General features: G+C 34.5%; 2 protein-coding genes across 4 annotated transcripts in view; one reads left to right on the top strand and one right to left on the bottom strand.

Annotated features, from left to right (window-relative positions):
• Positions 1-16,456, bottom strand: part of LOC149654168 (prolyl endopeptidase FAP-like) — a 182,928-nt gene that overhangs the window by 110,388 nt on the left and 56,084 nt on the right. The window lies entirely within an intron of this gene.
• LOC149654169 (uncharacterized) lies at positions 6,754-9,275 on the top strand. The gene is made up of 7 exons (XM_089845227.1): positions 6,754-6,858; positions 6,921-6,994; positions 7,227-7,467; positions 7,530-7,776; positions 7,838-8,835; positions 8,895-9,077; positions 9,141-9,275. Exons 1-7 carry the CDS (start codon positions 6,754-6,756, stop codon positions 9,237-9,239), a joined length of 1,947 nt encoding a protein of 648 aa, XP_089701353.1. The 3' UTR covers positions 9,240-9,275.

Raw genomic sequence — 16,456 nt, 5'->3', positions numbered from 1 at the left:
CCCAAACAAAGGTTAAAAACAATAAACAATCTAAAGTTATAAAAATAGTACAGTTAACTGGCGAAATTCCATGACATCATGAACTAAGGGTATGTGCAAAACATAATAAAAGAAAAATCAGAGGAATACATGGCCACAAAAAAAAACTTATTTTTACGACTCGTATCTGGTTTAAGATATAAAATATGGTTTTCCAATAACTAGGCTACGGAAGGTTGCTCGAAATAACCGTGTCGGTCCCCGTAGACCAATTTCGGTGGTTTCGGGTCTAGGAGAAACAGGGGATTTTAGGGTTTATAAGGTAAAACAAATGGGAAAATATTACCGCGGACTTAGGAAGGAAAACTGCGGAAACTTTCAACAGTCGTCTGAAAACTTTCTGGGTCATTAAGGTCAGGATTATTTTCCATTTCCCAACGTGAAAGATCAAAAAAATTATGACCTCAGTTTTTGAAAATGTTAAAAAGATGGAATACTACCATATCTGTGGAACATACCAACTTAAGGAAGGAATCTCGTTCGAATTCAGGAAAAAACTCTGCGGATGTGTTATATAGTTAAAAAACTATTGTTTTCATAAATATTGACCGAATAGCAAAGAAGGCACAAACTGGCCCGTAAAGGACAGAACATACTGAACGAATATTCTAATCTTTTGAATGTCCTAAACTTAACCTGCGATGGAATTTTCCATTAATTTTTCAACAAAATTTAAACACCGGTTCAACATCTTCCATGTGAACAATTGCAACTAAATTGGCTTGAGTTTCATCGCATGGGATATCACGAATTCGCGACCAAAAATAATCAGACCTCCGTGCAGTATAATTACAAATATTTGAGACTGAAACTGACTCCATCTTTCAAACCTAAAGAAGGTAAAAGTAGAGGTATGTTTGCGTATCTTTCGCCCACGTCAAAGAGGTTTTTTTCACATAAGAGATGATCGTTTAAAGAGCTTTTATGGTGATTTTTCCCGCGACCCTTTCTCCGCCCATTGCGTAAAATGAAGAGGAAGAAAATTTGATCAGCTAATTGCTTCCGAGCATATCCTCATAACGTTGGTTGAGAGCTTCAAGGTCTTGCTTGAGGGGTAAAGTAAAAGCTAGGGTTAAGGTAAAAGCTAGGGTTAAGGATATTCTTTTATTCCAACTATTCTTAATTTCAACCCCCGCGGAGTGGCTCACCGCCCTTACATTTTTCTAAGTAGGCCTAAGCTAATAGCTTAAGGTGCGCATGCACTTTTCACGCGAACGACCTCTGACGAATTTTTCGTTTTTTAAAGATAATTAAGAGAATTAAGAATATTGGCTTAGATTGGGAGGCGTCATTAACGAAAGGGTGAATAAAATTAACTAGTTTAAACAATGTATAGTATTATTCCTTCATAATTGTAGTAGTTATCTTCTAACAGTTAATTTTAACGTCTTATCCCCTGTTGCATTACATCGTAAACCACTGAACAATACTAGGACAATTAAAACCTCAGAAACTGAACTCTAATAACTAACTAGAATAACTAACTTCATTTATAAATACTCAACTAATATGAAAATTCAGAGAATCATCATTGAAAGCAACAGCACCTTTAAAAACGAGTTCAAACTCCAGTTGAATCAATTGTTGCTTTAAACATAAAACTTCTGAACGATTTATAAAACGTGACCACCTATCATTAACCCTTAATTTATTCAAAAATTCAATCCACGTGGGGGATAAAAGCAACAAAATCCATACCATATTTAAACTTAAAAACCACCTTTCCCAGTTTTTAATGTAATAAATTTAATCCATAACAGGGAGATACTTAATAGTTTCAGTTTCGGGTAAAGCTGAGTTAGAACGATTAAAAGCTTCCCAACTTACAGCACAGGGGCAAAGGTCTAGGCGCTGTGGGCGTCTGGTCTAGGCTTAAAACGGTGCATTTATCATCTGCCCTGATAGTTTAAGAAGGGAGGGTTCGATACAGCGAGTCCGTGCTCGGAATAAATACGCTATACTCTTGGACTGTTTCACTTGCCCACGAATCAAGTGATAATACCATGAAATATCCCGCCGCGTAACTTTGGCTTCAATGAAAAGCGAGACGCGTTCCAACAGGGTGGTAATAATGTAATGCCAGAACGTTTTGTTCTATTTAGGAACTGTACAAAGCGAACAGTTCCATCGAAAGAGTTAACACGGTGGAAACTAAGCCGTAAAGATATCCTAACGCCTTTTATTCAGCTTAATGCTTAGCCCGAACGAATGGTTCAAAACGACAACACCCTTTCGGTTATAATTAGATTTAGCAAGTGAACAAAAACAATGTTTCTCCGTTAATGACCTAAAGAAAGAGCCATGCTCTATTGTCCACCTAAGAACAGGTCCAAGCCGGAAAAGGAAGGAATTCTTAGCGAGCTTTCAGTACAGTTTTCAGCTCGTTTAGCTAAGACAACGGCACGAATTATTCACTAGCTACTTAACTAGTACATGTTTTTAATAAAGTAGTTTATATCATAATAAGGACCTGAATTTATCATTTTTTTTTTTAAGTTTCGTTTTTCTTCTAATTAATTGAAGTTTCGTTTATATTTCTAGGTTTAATCTAATGACGTCACCTTTTGGGACAGTTCTGAAAACTTAATATAAAACCTAATAAATTTAAAGTACTATACTTGTGGCTGTGGAAGTCGGCTAGTTAAATGAATAATCTAACCTAACCTAAACCTATTCCAAACCTGACCTACATGATCCCCCATAACGTTACTTAAAGAATTTCATCTCAACTTAGTCTATATTGACTGTTCTTCGATCTAACTGAAAGCAAAAATCAACCAAGGTGGCTTACATTTAGGCCTTGGCCTAACGAAAATGAAAGACTTAGTTCTGGGCTTTCCCTAATCAGGGTTTTTCCACCAAACTGAATAAAAAAAGGGGTAGGATTGCACTTTACGTGACCCACCCAACTAACAATGGATTCTAGTTAATTGGACCATGAGGAGTACGAAAAAAATAGTTAAAAGATTATTTGACCGCCGCAAGTTGGTCAAAAAATTTTTTGAAAATTTTAAAATCCATGCACTTACCGCCATTGAAGCCGCTATACGCTTAACGCATTCTGCCCTCAATCTTGCAAAATAAGCCGGGAGGGACTGTGAAAAAAAGACGTACTCGCGCCGGAGTTTTAGCTATGGAATTTTTTAAGCTTACTGAAACCGTTTATTTCTGATAAAAGGACGGAAATATAAATGCGAGAAAAACTGCTATGTTTAGGGAAAAATCGTTGAATTTTTTGGTAATTCGATAATTGATAACGGCAAATTTTGGTAATTGCCGTCAAATTATTTTTGAATTTATTTTGGAAAGTATGTCAAATCCTAGGGGAATTAGATTTTTGGAACAAAATTTTGAAGTAAAAGGAGTCAAGTTATTGCAACCATGTTTTAGAAAAGGTGTCAAATTATTGGGAAATTAGCAAATGTCAACATCAATATTTCAGAAAAGGAGTCCAGTTTTTGCAACTATATTTTGGGAAAAGCGACAAATTATTGGGAAGGTACCAAACGTCAACATTAATCTTTTAGAAAAGGATTCTAGCTGTTGCAACTATATTTTCGAAGAGGCGTCTAGTTATTTCAGCCATATTTTGGAAAAGGCGACAAATTATTGGGTAATTAGCAAATGTCAACAACAATATTTCAGAAAAGTCGTCTAGTTATTTCAGCCATATTTTGGGAAAGGCGACAAATTATTGGGTAATTAGCAAATGTCAACATCAAAATTTTAGAAAAGTCGTCTAGTTGTTTCAGCCATATTTTGGAAAAGGCGACAAATTATTGGGTAATTAGCAAATGTCAACATCAAAATTTTAGAAAAGTCGTCCAGTTGTTTCAGCCATATTTTGGAAAAGGCGACAAATTATTGGGTAATTAGCAAATGTCAACATCAAAATTTTAGAAAAGTCGTCTAGTTGTTTCAGCCAAATTTTGGAAAAGGCGACAAATTATTGGGTAATTAGCAAATGTCAACAACAATATTTCAGAAAAGTCGTTTAGTTACTTCAGCCATATTTTGGAAAAGGCGACAAATTATTGGGTAATTAGCAAATGTCAACATCAAAATTTTAGAAAAGTCGTCTAGTTGTTTCAGCCATATTTTGGAAAAGGCGACAAATTATTGGGTAATTAGCAAATGTCAACATCAAAATTTTAGAAAAGTCGTCTAGTTGTTTCAGCCAAATTTTGGAAAAGGCGACAAATTATTGGGTAATTAGCAAATGTCAACATCAAAATTTTAGAAAAGTCGTCTAGTTGTTTTAGCCATATTTTGGAAAAGGCGACAAATTATTGGGTAATTAGCAAATGTCAACATCAAAATTTTAGAAAAGTCGTCTAGTTGTTTCAGCCATATTTTGGAAAAGGCGACAAATTATTGGGTAATTAGCAAATGTCAACATCAAAATTTTAGAAAAGTCGTCTAGTTGTTTCAGCCATATTTTGGAAAAGGCGACAAATTATTGGGTAATTAGCAAATGTCAACATCAAAATTTTAGAAAAGGCGTCTAGTTATTCAAAGAAGATACACGCCCCAGGAATGGAAACTGTAGCTTCCTCTAGTGTAAATTTTTGTCTCTCCCCTCCTAGTACGCTCCAAAGGCAGGCTCGGTTGAAGGAGGTATTTCCGGCTACTTTGAAATTGCATAGACCGGAAGTTCCTTGATCAGCCCAACCCCGAGACATACCTTCCATTCCTGGAGCGTATATTTTCTTTGAGTTATTTCAGCAATATTTTGGAAAAGGCGACAAATTATTGGGTAATTACCTCCAAGTGGTGTTTCTTGGGTAACGCTAAGAGCCACACATTAATGCTTACCATTTTTAAATTTCAGTGCACTACTTTCAAATTGTATTGAGTCCATCCCCAGTGAACCACTTTCCAAAATATCATTTATCAAATTCGAGAATAATTTACACCTTTTCCAAAATATTGTCCTTCACATTTATCAAATTCCCCAATAATTTGACACCTTTTCCAAAATATTGTCCTTCACATTTATCAAATTCCCGAATAATTTGACACCTTTTCCAAAATATCATCCTTCACATTTATCTAATTCCCGAATAATTTGACGCCTTTTCCAAAATATCGTCCTTCACATTTATCAAATTCCCGAATAATTTGACGCCTTTTCCAAAATATCGTCCTTCACATTTATCAAATTCTCGAATAATTTGACACCTTTTCCAAAATATCATCCTTCACATTTATCAAATTTTCTAATAATTTGACACCTTTTCCAAAATATCATCCTTCACATTTATCAAATTCTCGAATAATTTGACACCTTTTCCAAAATATCATCCTTCACATTTATCAAATTCTCGAATAATTTGACACCTTTTCCAAAATATCATCCTTCACATTTATCAAATTCCCTAATAATTTGACACCTTTTCCAAAATATCGTCTTTCACATTTATCAAATTCAGGAATAATTTGACACCATTTCCATAATATCGTCCTTCACATTTATCAAATTCCCGAATAATTTTACCTTTTCCAAAATATCGTCCTTCACATTTATCAAATTCCCGAATAATTTGACACCTTTTCCAAGATATCGTCCTTCACATTTATCAAATTCCCGAATAATTTGACACCTTTTCCAAAATATCGTACTTCACATTTATCAAATTTAAAAATAATTTGACGGCAATTACCAAAATTTGCCGTTATCAATTATCGAATTACCAAAAAATTCAACGATTTTTCCCTAAACATAGCAGTTTTTCTCGCATTTATATTTCCGTCCTTTTATCAGAAATAAACGGTTTCAGTAAGCTTAAAAAATTCCATAGCTAAAACTCCGGCGCGAGTACGTCTTTTTTTCACAGTCCCTCCCGACTTATTTTGCAAGATTGAGGGCAGAATGCGTTAAGCGTATAGCGGCTTCAATGGCGGTAAGTGCATGGATTTTAAAATTTTCAAAAAATTTTTTGACCAACTTGCGGCGGTCAAATAATTTTTTAACTATTTTTTTCGGACTCCTCATGGTCCAATTAACTAGAAACCATTGTTAGTTGGGTGGGTCACGTAAAGTGCAATCCTACCAAAAAAGGACAATGTTTTTGTTTCTGCTTAGTTCGATCTTTGCAAACTAACCGTTAATCCCTTGTATCCCTTATATACGTACCAGCATTAATCCGAAAAACTCGAGTGAAGAGGCTTCCATAAACTAAACTAACGAAAACTAATTATAAGACGCAATAAAAAAATTACCAGCCTGCCGCCGTTCTCAGACCAAAATTATGACTCATCCTAGCTACATGCGCGCAGCTTCTACGCTCAGAAGAGAAAAAATAAAATCTTAATACCCTCCCCCCTCCCAACACGAAGACATGAGCCACTGACTCATTAAAATTGGAAGGAGGCCAAAATTGCTTTTCAATCCACTCTACATCTACATGCGAGAGTTCGAACTGTAATAAAAACGTATTTAAAAATATTTTTTTTTATAATTTTAAAACCACTTTTTTCTCATATAAATGGAGCAAAATTAACATAAAATTGTAATAAATATAAAATTTTAATTGCAATTTAAAGGGGCGTGATATTTTCGTTTAAAAAATTAGATCTATTTCATAACAAATATTTCACGGCGGTAGCATTGTGTTACGTAACTTCAAGTATAAAATCAAAGTACGATTACGATATTGGAGGTTTGAGTTACCATCTTGAAATTATTACTTGATTGAATTAAATGCTGATGATATGTCTCAACAATTAGATAGAAATGATTTCAGACTTAACACTGGTGATCACTCAATACATAAATTGAATTTTAATATAAGTCGATTGGAAATAGGAGGTTTTGAGGTAGATTTATTAATATTTAAATCTGAAAAGTAGTTTACAAATTTTTGATATATTTCCATCAGCTGGAGTCGACTTCAACATACAACTCCGATGAAAAGCTACAAGCAATAACTATGGATGTACTTTTCCACAAAAGGTTCGTCCGTTTTATGACGTGTAAATCGAGGGGCTAATCATGACCAGATTTTCTTTAAACCCATTATGGGTTACCTGCAATCATTTTGCCATATTGAAAGCTAGGGAGTTTTAAGATTGCGTATAATTTCTTTTGTACACACCGACTTCACGTAGTAACAGGCCCTTCGGTGTACCTAATTAAGGTATATTTGAATTTGTTTTGAGGTTTGAAAAATGATGGTTCATTTTAGATACTTCGTCTACAAACTTGCGTTTGAAAATCCAATCTCTTCGCTAAGGGTTCGAATTCCATTTAACGCTATTGAAGCCATTGCTTGTAATTGCAACCAAGTGCAATTGCAAGTCAACTGTCAACCAGAAATATTTATCAAGGCCAAACTTGTAAAGGGTGAACCCAGTACGAACCTTACTGACGCTTCTAATCCAGCTCAAGTTGTTTGTACGGAACTATCTCAGTACCCATTGCACAAGGTGATTAAATACTTGAACTAGATGATGGTCAAATTTACAAAATTTTATTTCAATTTCGACAGATTTGTATGATAGAAAGCGATGTTAATACTCTACGTTCGTATTTATTTTATTTCGACGAAGGATTCTTTAAAAAACTAAGTAAACCAATCTTGGAGCCTGTACCACCTCGACCTCTGCCAATAAACCTGATGACCTCTGATGAAAATATCAATTCATCTGTAACAAAAGTTGACGATATGCCAAATGAAATTGTCGTTGTTGTGTTCAACGCGAAGGAAGATGAAGTTGAGCCTAACACATTTGAATGTAAGAAAATGTTTTATTTTCTCTTTTTAAAAGTTGAATCATAAATGTTTATTTTGATTAGCGCCGTTTGATGATCCAAATGCAACAATAATATACCCACGTTTTAAAAGTAATGATACCATTATTATGGTACCACCCAGCAATGCGGAAAATACTTCCTTAGTTTACTTCAAGGATTACATTTACATCAATGAAGAGGAACCCAAAGATTGCCTTTGCAGACCAGGTTCGAGGTTATGTGCGTCGCTAACGCCAGAGGAACGCATGTCGTATAACAAAAACAGGGCTACAACCAATTCGAGTAGCCATAGCCCAGAACATGTGGATGAATTTCAGGCAAATCAGGATAGATCAGTTTCCTCTCCAGAGGCTGTGGACATCCTTGAACCATTTGTTCAAGGCTTACCACAAAAAGTGCTTCGAAAGAAAGCAAGTCAAGCTCAAAAGAATTTTGAAACTACGACTCTACCTTCACCCCAAGAAACAGAAGCCTTGGAGAAGCCTTCAACTGTAAATAGAGAAAGTTTACCACACATCCTGGAAAGCCATACTGATAATTTACAAATCGATTTAAATCCACTGGACACAAGCGTTTCAGATGTCTCCAGCAAATCTTTGAACATCTTGGATGGTAGTAAAGATTCCACACTATCGCCTTTATGTACCACTTTGCCTTCCGTTAGTAACAATAGTAGTTACCCTTGGAGCACATCGGAAGCCAATTTGGTAAACGTACCATCAACATCAAGCTTGAAATCAACGACTAATTTGAACCAAGGCAACGCAAGTAACGACCAAGTCGTTTTCACAACGGATAAAACCAACCAAAATGAACCTTCAAGTACATCGAACGTCAATGACGTTACTGCTTCCCATAATTATTGCTCATGTCGATTAAATTGCGTTTCAAAACGCTGCGCATGCTCAGGAGAACTGAAAGGCTGCAACCCCTCATGCAGTTGCAAGAATTGCAATAATCCTTTAAATGTCTTCCAGGCTTACAGTGTCAATATAGAGGAAGCTTTAAAGGATACGTGTCTCAAAGAAAACATATGCAAAGTAAGTGTATTTAATTTTTACTTTAAAAGTTGACTGATATTGGATATTTTGAATCACAGATGAAGAATTTAATGGACTTCATGGATCGTATTGTTAGAGTCGGGTGTTGTGAAGCAGAGATTAGATTCTTGGATTGCATACCGGGTGTAAAAGATTGTCCAAGTTGTAAAGCTCAACTTCAATATTCTTGGTGTAAAGGGATTGTTTGTGTTGAGTCAATATATCCCAGAAAACATTGCCAAGTAATTAGTAGTTACATATTTTATTAATTATGGTGGTAAGTTAATTTTAATTTAACTTTTAAGGTTTGCAAGAAATGTGCAATCATTGAACGTAACCTAAATTGCATGTGCAAAACTAATAAAGCATCCGTCTCAAGTGTGGATAAATCAACCGAAAATTAATAATATGTTAATCAATTTCCAAATATTGATTTAAATATTTAGTTAATCTTTACGTATATTTTCTATGAAATTTTGCATAATATAGCGTTATATTTATTTAAACTGTTAAAAGCACGCTAATATATAATTTGCATTTGCCATGTAGAGAAATCGAAACGTAAAAATAATTTTATTAAGTTTTCATACTGCCCTTAATGTATAAGGAGGTTTTTTTTATATCGTAATGGTATTATAAGTATTACATCGTAACTTAGATGTAAATAAATAAATAAATAAATAACTTAGATAAATATCTAGCTAATTGTAATTAATATATTTCAACAAGCATGTTCCTAAAAATATTATTTCCATAAGAAATTTGTGTAATCAATAAATTTAAATCTGAAGTTTTGATAACTTTAACAAAACCAGATTGTATCTAATTTCCGTTTAAAACTATGAAAATAAAAACAACTTTCCAAATTACGTTTTTAATTTCCGTTATTCAAGTTATTTCAATACATATGTTAGGTCAGTTGTTAGGATGGCGCTAAAGTCTGGGCCCCTTTAAATCGATCATTGCAAGGTACAATACATATGATGGTATTATCTAGTAAAATTAATCAATTTACAGACAATGAACGCCTCGAACCTGTAGGATTTGTCGGAATTTGAATAAATCCTATGAAAGTCGCTGACTTAAGACGGGTTTAACAATTAAATTTGTATGTAATTACTCCATGGGTCAATATTTATACTGAATTTAGTGTATTAAGCCATTGCTATCTAAAATTGATTTTCGTAGAACTTTTAACATAATTAAGACTTGAAAGGGGGGTGTTAACAGGCACGAAACCTTTATTATAGCACCGGAATAGACGTAAAAGTTATTGAAACACCTCTTTCTGAATAAAAAACAAGCAATGGCTAACAATATACTTGACATTTAATCAATAAAATTGAAAATATTGAAGTGAAACTCACGGAATTGTTGAAAACATTCGTGATAAACGTGTGGCGTTTTTAACGAAAATATTTTTGATAGGAAAATTGCGTTTGCAACAGAAAAGTTAAGTTACCCACATGGGCTAAACATTCGTTTATCTGATTCAGTATATATTTAGAAATTAGAGCGTTTGCTATCCATAGACCATTTCGAAAATTACATACAGAGATACCAACATACAGGGGCGATGCCACCATTGGGGTATTCTCCCTCTTGCTAAGAAGCACCGCTAGAGGCAGCGCAAATTGGCTAGCCTCCTCGAGCACCGTCTGGCCTTTCTTCTAGGCGTGACAGGGAATACTCAATGGCGACCTCGACCTTGTGTGTTGGTTTCTCTGTATGTGATTTTCAAAATAGTCTATTTAAGTATACCCATTCATATGTCACGATTGTCAATAAATAGTTCGTATTTTTTTCCTGTTAATGCAAAGCAATCGATACACTTAAGAAGTCATCAATGTGTTTATTTTTATATTTTGCACGCATAATACCACGAATAAAGTTTTCCATTATCCTTTGAAAGACAAGAAATACGCATTTGGAATAAACAATAGTCGAACTTTTAGGAACACCTAAGTCACGCGATAACCCTGTACTTCATTGAAAACAAGAGTTTTGCTTGCATAGTGCCATGTTAAAACGTTTAGAAATTCATCGGACTATAACGAAAAATACATTGAAAGGCGAAACTGAATGATAAAAAGTACCGAATTTTACACCGCGTTTTAGTAGTACATGAACTTCGGAGACAAACGCGCTTGTCCTAAAATGCATTATAAGTAAGTATACTGAATTCTATGTCCAACCAATGTGTAAAATAGTTCATACTAAGGCCTACATTAATTAATTAACATTAAAACGCGAACAATTATCAATATTTAGATCAAAACAAATGGATCTCTACAGCCACTTTTATTCACATTATCGTAAAACATCCGATTCCCATGTGAAAAGAAGACCTAGATTTAGTCCGCAAAGAGCGTCAAATCTACCACAACAACGTTTAGCAACTTTAAACCACAATTCTTTCGATTATTCTAGAATATTTCAATTTCTGTGGTTTGTTTTATGTCTAATGGGGTTCAGTTATCAAGTCTTCGGCTACTTGTCTATCTATTTCTCGTACCCGACTCGCCTAGACATTAAAAGATACACCGATCACAGTCCGGATATTCCCACCATTTCAGTTTGCAACTTAAATCCGTCAGTAAATATTCTTTAAAGAACAGGCCAACGATTGAAATTTTAATATTTTAAAATTAAAGAGTATATAAAATATTAATACTTCAAATTGGAACATTTTCCCTTAAAGAACTCGGTTAAATTTAATTACAAACTTTTCAGAATTAAAGTAAAATTAGCTTGTCAAAACAAAAGTGATTTCTGTACAAATGGTACCATAAGGAGCTGGGACGATTACGCTTCGATTTTATTAAATTCAACCACAACAGAAGAATTTTTATCTTACGGATATTCGTTTAATGACATGATTCAATGTACACCTGAAGAATCTTGCCAGTAAATGTTATATCAAAACTTATATTTAATTAATATAAAACTGCCTGAGATTTTCACGTACGCGTGTCTCTAGGAACATTTTCATGTTTTATTTCTTCAATTATGGAAACTGCTACTCTATAAATTCAAATTACACTGGGGAGATATTAACAGTGCCTAAAACAAGAACAAAATTTGGTGATTTAAATTCTTAATGTAAAAACTCATTTTAAATGACAATAACAACCGTTATACGATTACAGAACTTTTAAGTTTGAATGTCGATTTCCACGCCGAGCAGTACCCTGCATTTAGAGAAGAATGTGGGGCTGTGATTTCGGTTCACGGAGACACCATGATGCCTACTAGTTACCGAGGTTTTGTAATTGAATCTGGTTACTTTTATGATGCCGTACTCACTAAAGTAAGTCGCTCGTTTTAACTGTAATTAGAGCTAATACTGATCACACTGGCTTTATTTTTAGCGCGTTTTTAAATATTTGGAAAAACCCTACGAACCACAATGTTATAATTACGGACAAATGATAAAATCTGGCGTTGGTTATAAAATTCTTTCATATGAAGTAAATATCTACACAAGTTCATAAGATATGTTAAATAAGTTTGTCACTGGTTACTGAGAGCTTGTTGTGAAGTGACGTAGGTTATAGATTCTCGTAAAGCGACGCCTGGTGAGGCGCTGTCAAAGGCTGAGTCCAGACTAAATAGGAAGATGGACTGCAAAATTAACCGAGTGTAGTCAATACTCGCTTAATTATCGTTCTCGAAAAAGCTCTCAGTAAGTCTCTAGCATTACGAAGTATAGAAATAGAACATATCTTATAAAGTTATGATATCAATATACTACAAAATAACGCATGGAAAATCTTTAGCTATGTATGGGACATTGCATTTTTGAAACCAACGTGGAGTGGTTTGGATGCGAAAATATTAACCGAACGGAACCGTTAATGGAAAACTACTTGAAGTACAGATGTAATGCCCCAAATCAACTGCCGGGTTAGTTTAAAAAATATTTTGTTGTTAACACAGGATGCTTCAGATGGGTTAGAAATAATGAAATATGTTAATTTCTCCCAATTTCTTCATTACTAAATTTTCATTAATTTTCTATCATAAAAACATTTCAGCTTATAGCGATGATATCGGAGCAGTGTGTGCGGAAAACTGCAAAATATCTTGCGTGTAAGTTACTCAGGTTGGGAGGACAATGTTGAAGTTTCTAATAATAATTTCATTTTATAAAAAAGATCCTATGATTATGATGTTGAATTACGAATGAAGGTGCATCGAGATCATAACGTACGTAGACTATTATTAGATAAAGCGCTTTATTGATTGGTCTTTTATAAAATTTTAATTAGCGTTTAAAGAACCTTAACACATCTTGGACAAATGCCCATAACAGAGGGTGAATTTTTCTAGATCACTTGTTTAATTCCAGTATGCCCTAGTAGAATTAATTTGTAGGAATTTTTGTAACGCAGATTACTGGATAGCATTGTGAGGTTTTCATATAAGAGTCCAATAGTTCAACAATACGAATATCAACCCGTTTACCAAGTAAGCAAAATAAAAAAATAACTAGTAAACTCGGTTTGAATTAAGTTAATGTTAATTTTTATTTTTATTTCGTAGAGTATCGAAATATTTGGTAATCTGGGTGGTTATCTCGGTATGTGGTTAGGAGCATCGTTACTAAGTTTCGGAAATTACATGCGACTAATGTGGAATCATTTTAAGTTTAAACGAAGTAATCAAAGTAAAAAAAATCCTCACAAAAGTATTTTCGAAACGAAACATTTTGGCCAATATGGTCCATAAGTATCATTGCTTAAAATTATTTATAACAGGAACTAGCTTATTTAAAAGAAGCGGGAATAGTCCGCTAATGTTTTTCACAGTACGGGGGAGGGGGTAGGAAAAAGGAGGCGGGACTTATTTTAAAGCAAGACAAGCGAGGTTAAATCAGAGTGTACGTCATAAAATCGTAGTTTTAAGAGAGATGCGTGCAGGGAGGGATGAGCTCAACAATGGGGGTATGAATTGAACTGAAGTTAAGATATACTTGTATTCATTCCTGCTTTTTTAAATAAATAAATTCCTGATTGTACGACTAAATAAAATAAAATAATTCATTATTCTGATGTTATCTCTTTAAATTTTCATTTAAAGAAATGCGATTAAAATATTAAAAATTAAATTTTGAGCAATAGAAAAACCTAACCTAGTCTTGAAATATGTATTTTTCAGTAGATAATAAAAAGTCTTACGGGGCAATTTCAAGTAGTTTGGGGGGTCTTGGGGTGGGGCCCAACGATTTTGTCGTCGTGGGCTGAATGCCCCCCAAAAGAGCTCAGTCTAAGAAAGAAGAGTTGAAACCAGCCACAAGGTGTATTATTAATTTCTCCCCCGAATTCCCCCCCCCCCAATGTGGGCTAAAGAGGAAGAATACGGATCGCGTTTTCTGCTCAGATTTGCGTTTCTCTAATTAAATTTTTGAAGGATTGGCGTAAGAGGGAGGTTAAACCCGCGTGGCTTTCAAGATATCTTCGCATTCTCAGCAACTCAACGGGTGGCTTAACCAAGGGGAAAAAATCAATTAAAGGGCCAATGAACAAAGAAAAGTTGTGCTTTCCTAAAAATTGTTTTAAAATTTTGTGATCTTATTTAGAGATCGAGTTTAGTTCAGTTTGTATCGTTTTGAAGCTCAGAGAAAGACTAAAAGAGATCTACACGAATCATGATGACAGAGTTTTGTCTGTCTAGTAGTAACGCTCTGTCATTGTTTAGCTCCCAAATTGTATAGTAATTTTTAATAATATTGTATTCGGGTTTGAACCAGTGATCTGGTACTCATATACTGTGCCAGCGGATGACTTAGCAGCTATTGTTTAAGCATGGAGTGGAAATCGAGAGTAATGAAATTTGTGAACAAGGATATCAAAAAATAGTATTTTAATTACACTTCGGCATAGTATTAAGTCTAAATATGTAATGCTTAAAAACTAACAATTTTTCTTCTTAACTTCTTAAGTAATTTTGGGCAAGTTTATGTTGATCTATTTTAAATAAGATACGTCAAATAACGGGCTAACTTGATAGTTCGTCTTTAATAAGGTAAACTGTAATTTTTTCCTTCATCCCTCCTTTGAAGAGAAAAAATACCTGAGATTCAGAAAATGAACTTGACGGAAGTGTTTGACGTACGTAAAAAAACCAAGGCTGAGCATGAAACAAAGGAGAATTAATTTAGTTTTGTTCCTGCCGGCTGAAAACGCGCGTCTTCTTGTTCCCAAGACATACGAGACTTCAACAGACACGTGATAAAGGCACCCCGACCAAAGCGTGCGTCAAGGGAAAACAAATAGTAGCTTTCCAACTGAAGATAGTACTTTTCCTACTAAAACTCCAGTATCCTCTTAATGGTCGAAGTTTGGCAGTTTCCCTAAAACAACGATTTCGTAGAAACGTCACGAATCCCAAAACTTTTCTTTAAGATTTTATCTCTTTTCACTCGATCGTATGAAAGAAACAATGTAACATTTTTCTTCTAATGAGCCTTTTTTCCCCTAATTTAGTTTTACCCTCATTTTTATGAAATATGTTTTACTAGTAAAATTATATCATATGTTATGACCTCGTTTAAGAGAATTGGTTCATTATTACGTAATTATCGATTTGTGTTGTATCAGAAGTCGTGGAGTGAGTGGATAAGTCGAATCAATTTTAAGTAAACAACTTCTGCGTTTATAAAATAAATATTGTATCAATAACATAAAATATTTAATTAGATTTTGAGTCCTTAACCTTCCAAAAAAAGAAATGAATTTAATTATCAATTTCCAATTTTTGATACGGACAGTTATAATGATTATAGCCAATGAAGGTGAAGGTTTTCTACAGTTTATAATAATTTCTGGAGAATATACTTTATCTAACAATAATAATAGATTTTTAAATTAAAAGTTAAACAGCAAAGAGGCAAAAGCAAAAGCCACTTTATTAAAAACAAACAAGAAGGAAAATTGTGTTTACAAATCCGTCATAATTCCGCATTTTGGGATTTAAACCTTCATACACTCAGCGCCTTCGTATGTTTGTTTGTACTGTACGAAATACGATGTTTATTTTTCCTAGACGATGGTATAAGACTAATAAGGGGAAATCAGTGAACGAGATGGACCCATTTTAAGATGAATTACTATAACCTTTCTACGCATTACGGTGTACAAAGCGTGTCGAAGTTGAAGAAGTAAGTTCTCACGTTTAATGTCAAAACGGTCGGTAATACCTGAACAGAGTTGGATCGTCGCCGGTCGCGAGAAGGCGGATGTCAAATTGCCACACAGTCTACGATATGGGATTGTAGATGGTATGGTTATGTATGATAGCGAACGATCAAAACCTCCCACGGAAATGCGCGAGTTACGTGGCGCTTGAGGTCGAGAAGAAAGTTAAGTAGAGTTCCTCAAGAATTTCATCTAGAAAATCCCGGGGTCTAGCCAGCGTTATAGAATCTGAGTGAGCTGGTTGGGGTATAGAGCGCTCGAGCCCGGGAATGGGATAGGATAGAATAGGAGGAAACGGAGGGTAACCATGGAAACTTTAGTACGACGGAGTCTCAAAATGTAGTAGGTGGAATGGAGGATTAGAGAGAAAGGATGAGAAACTGGCTGGCGCTAAGGGGGAATTCGGTTCTTGTCATTGGAAA

The sequence above is a fragment of the Phalangium opilio genome, unplaced genomic scaffold (assembly GCF_054372755.1).
Source record: "Phalangium opilio isolate 3A_F unplaced genomic scaffold, DU_Popi_V2 ptg000079l_1, whole genome shotgun sequence".
Taxonomy (NCBI): Eukaryota; Metazoa; Arthropoda; class Arachnida; order Opiliones; family Phalangiidae; genus Phalangium; species Phalangium opilio.
Note: the sequence above shows the minus strand (reverse complement) of the source record. Positions and strands in the feature narration are given on the sequence as shown.

What these genes read in the sequence shown, in the direction of transcription:
- LOC149654169 (XM_089845227.1), top strand. Translation starts at nt 6,754, where the DNA reads ATGTCTCAACAATTAGATAGAAATGATTTCAGACTTAACACTGGTGAT. An exon ending in TGAGCCTAACACATTTGAAT is followed by an intron (nt 7,777 to 7,837) that starts GTAAGAAAATGT and finishes TATTTTGATTAG; the next exon opens with CGCCGTTTGATGATCCAAAT. An exon ending in ATCCCAGAAAACATTGCCAA is followed by an intron (nt 9,078 to 9,140) that starts GTAATTAGTAGT and finishes TTAACTTTTAAG; the next exon opens with GTTTGCAAGAAATGTGCAAT.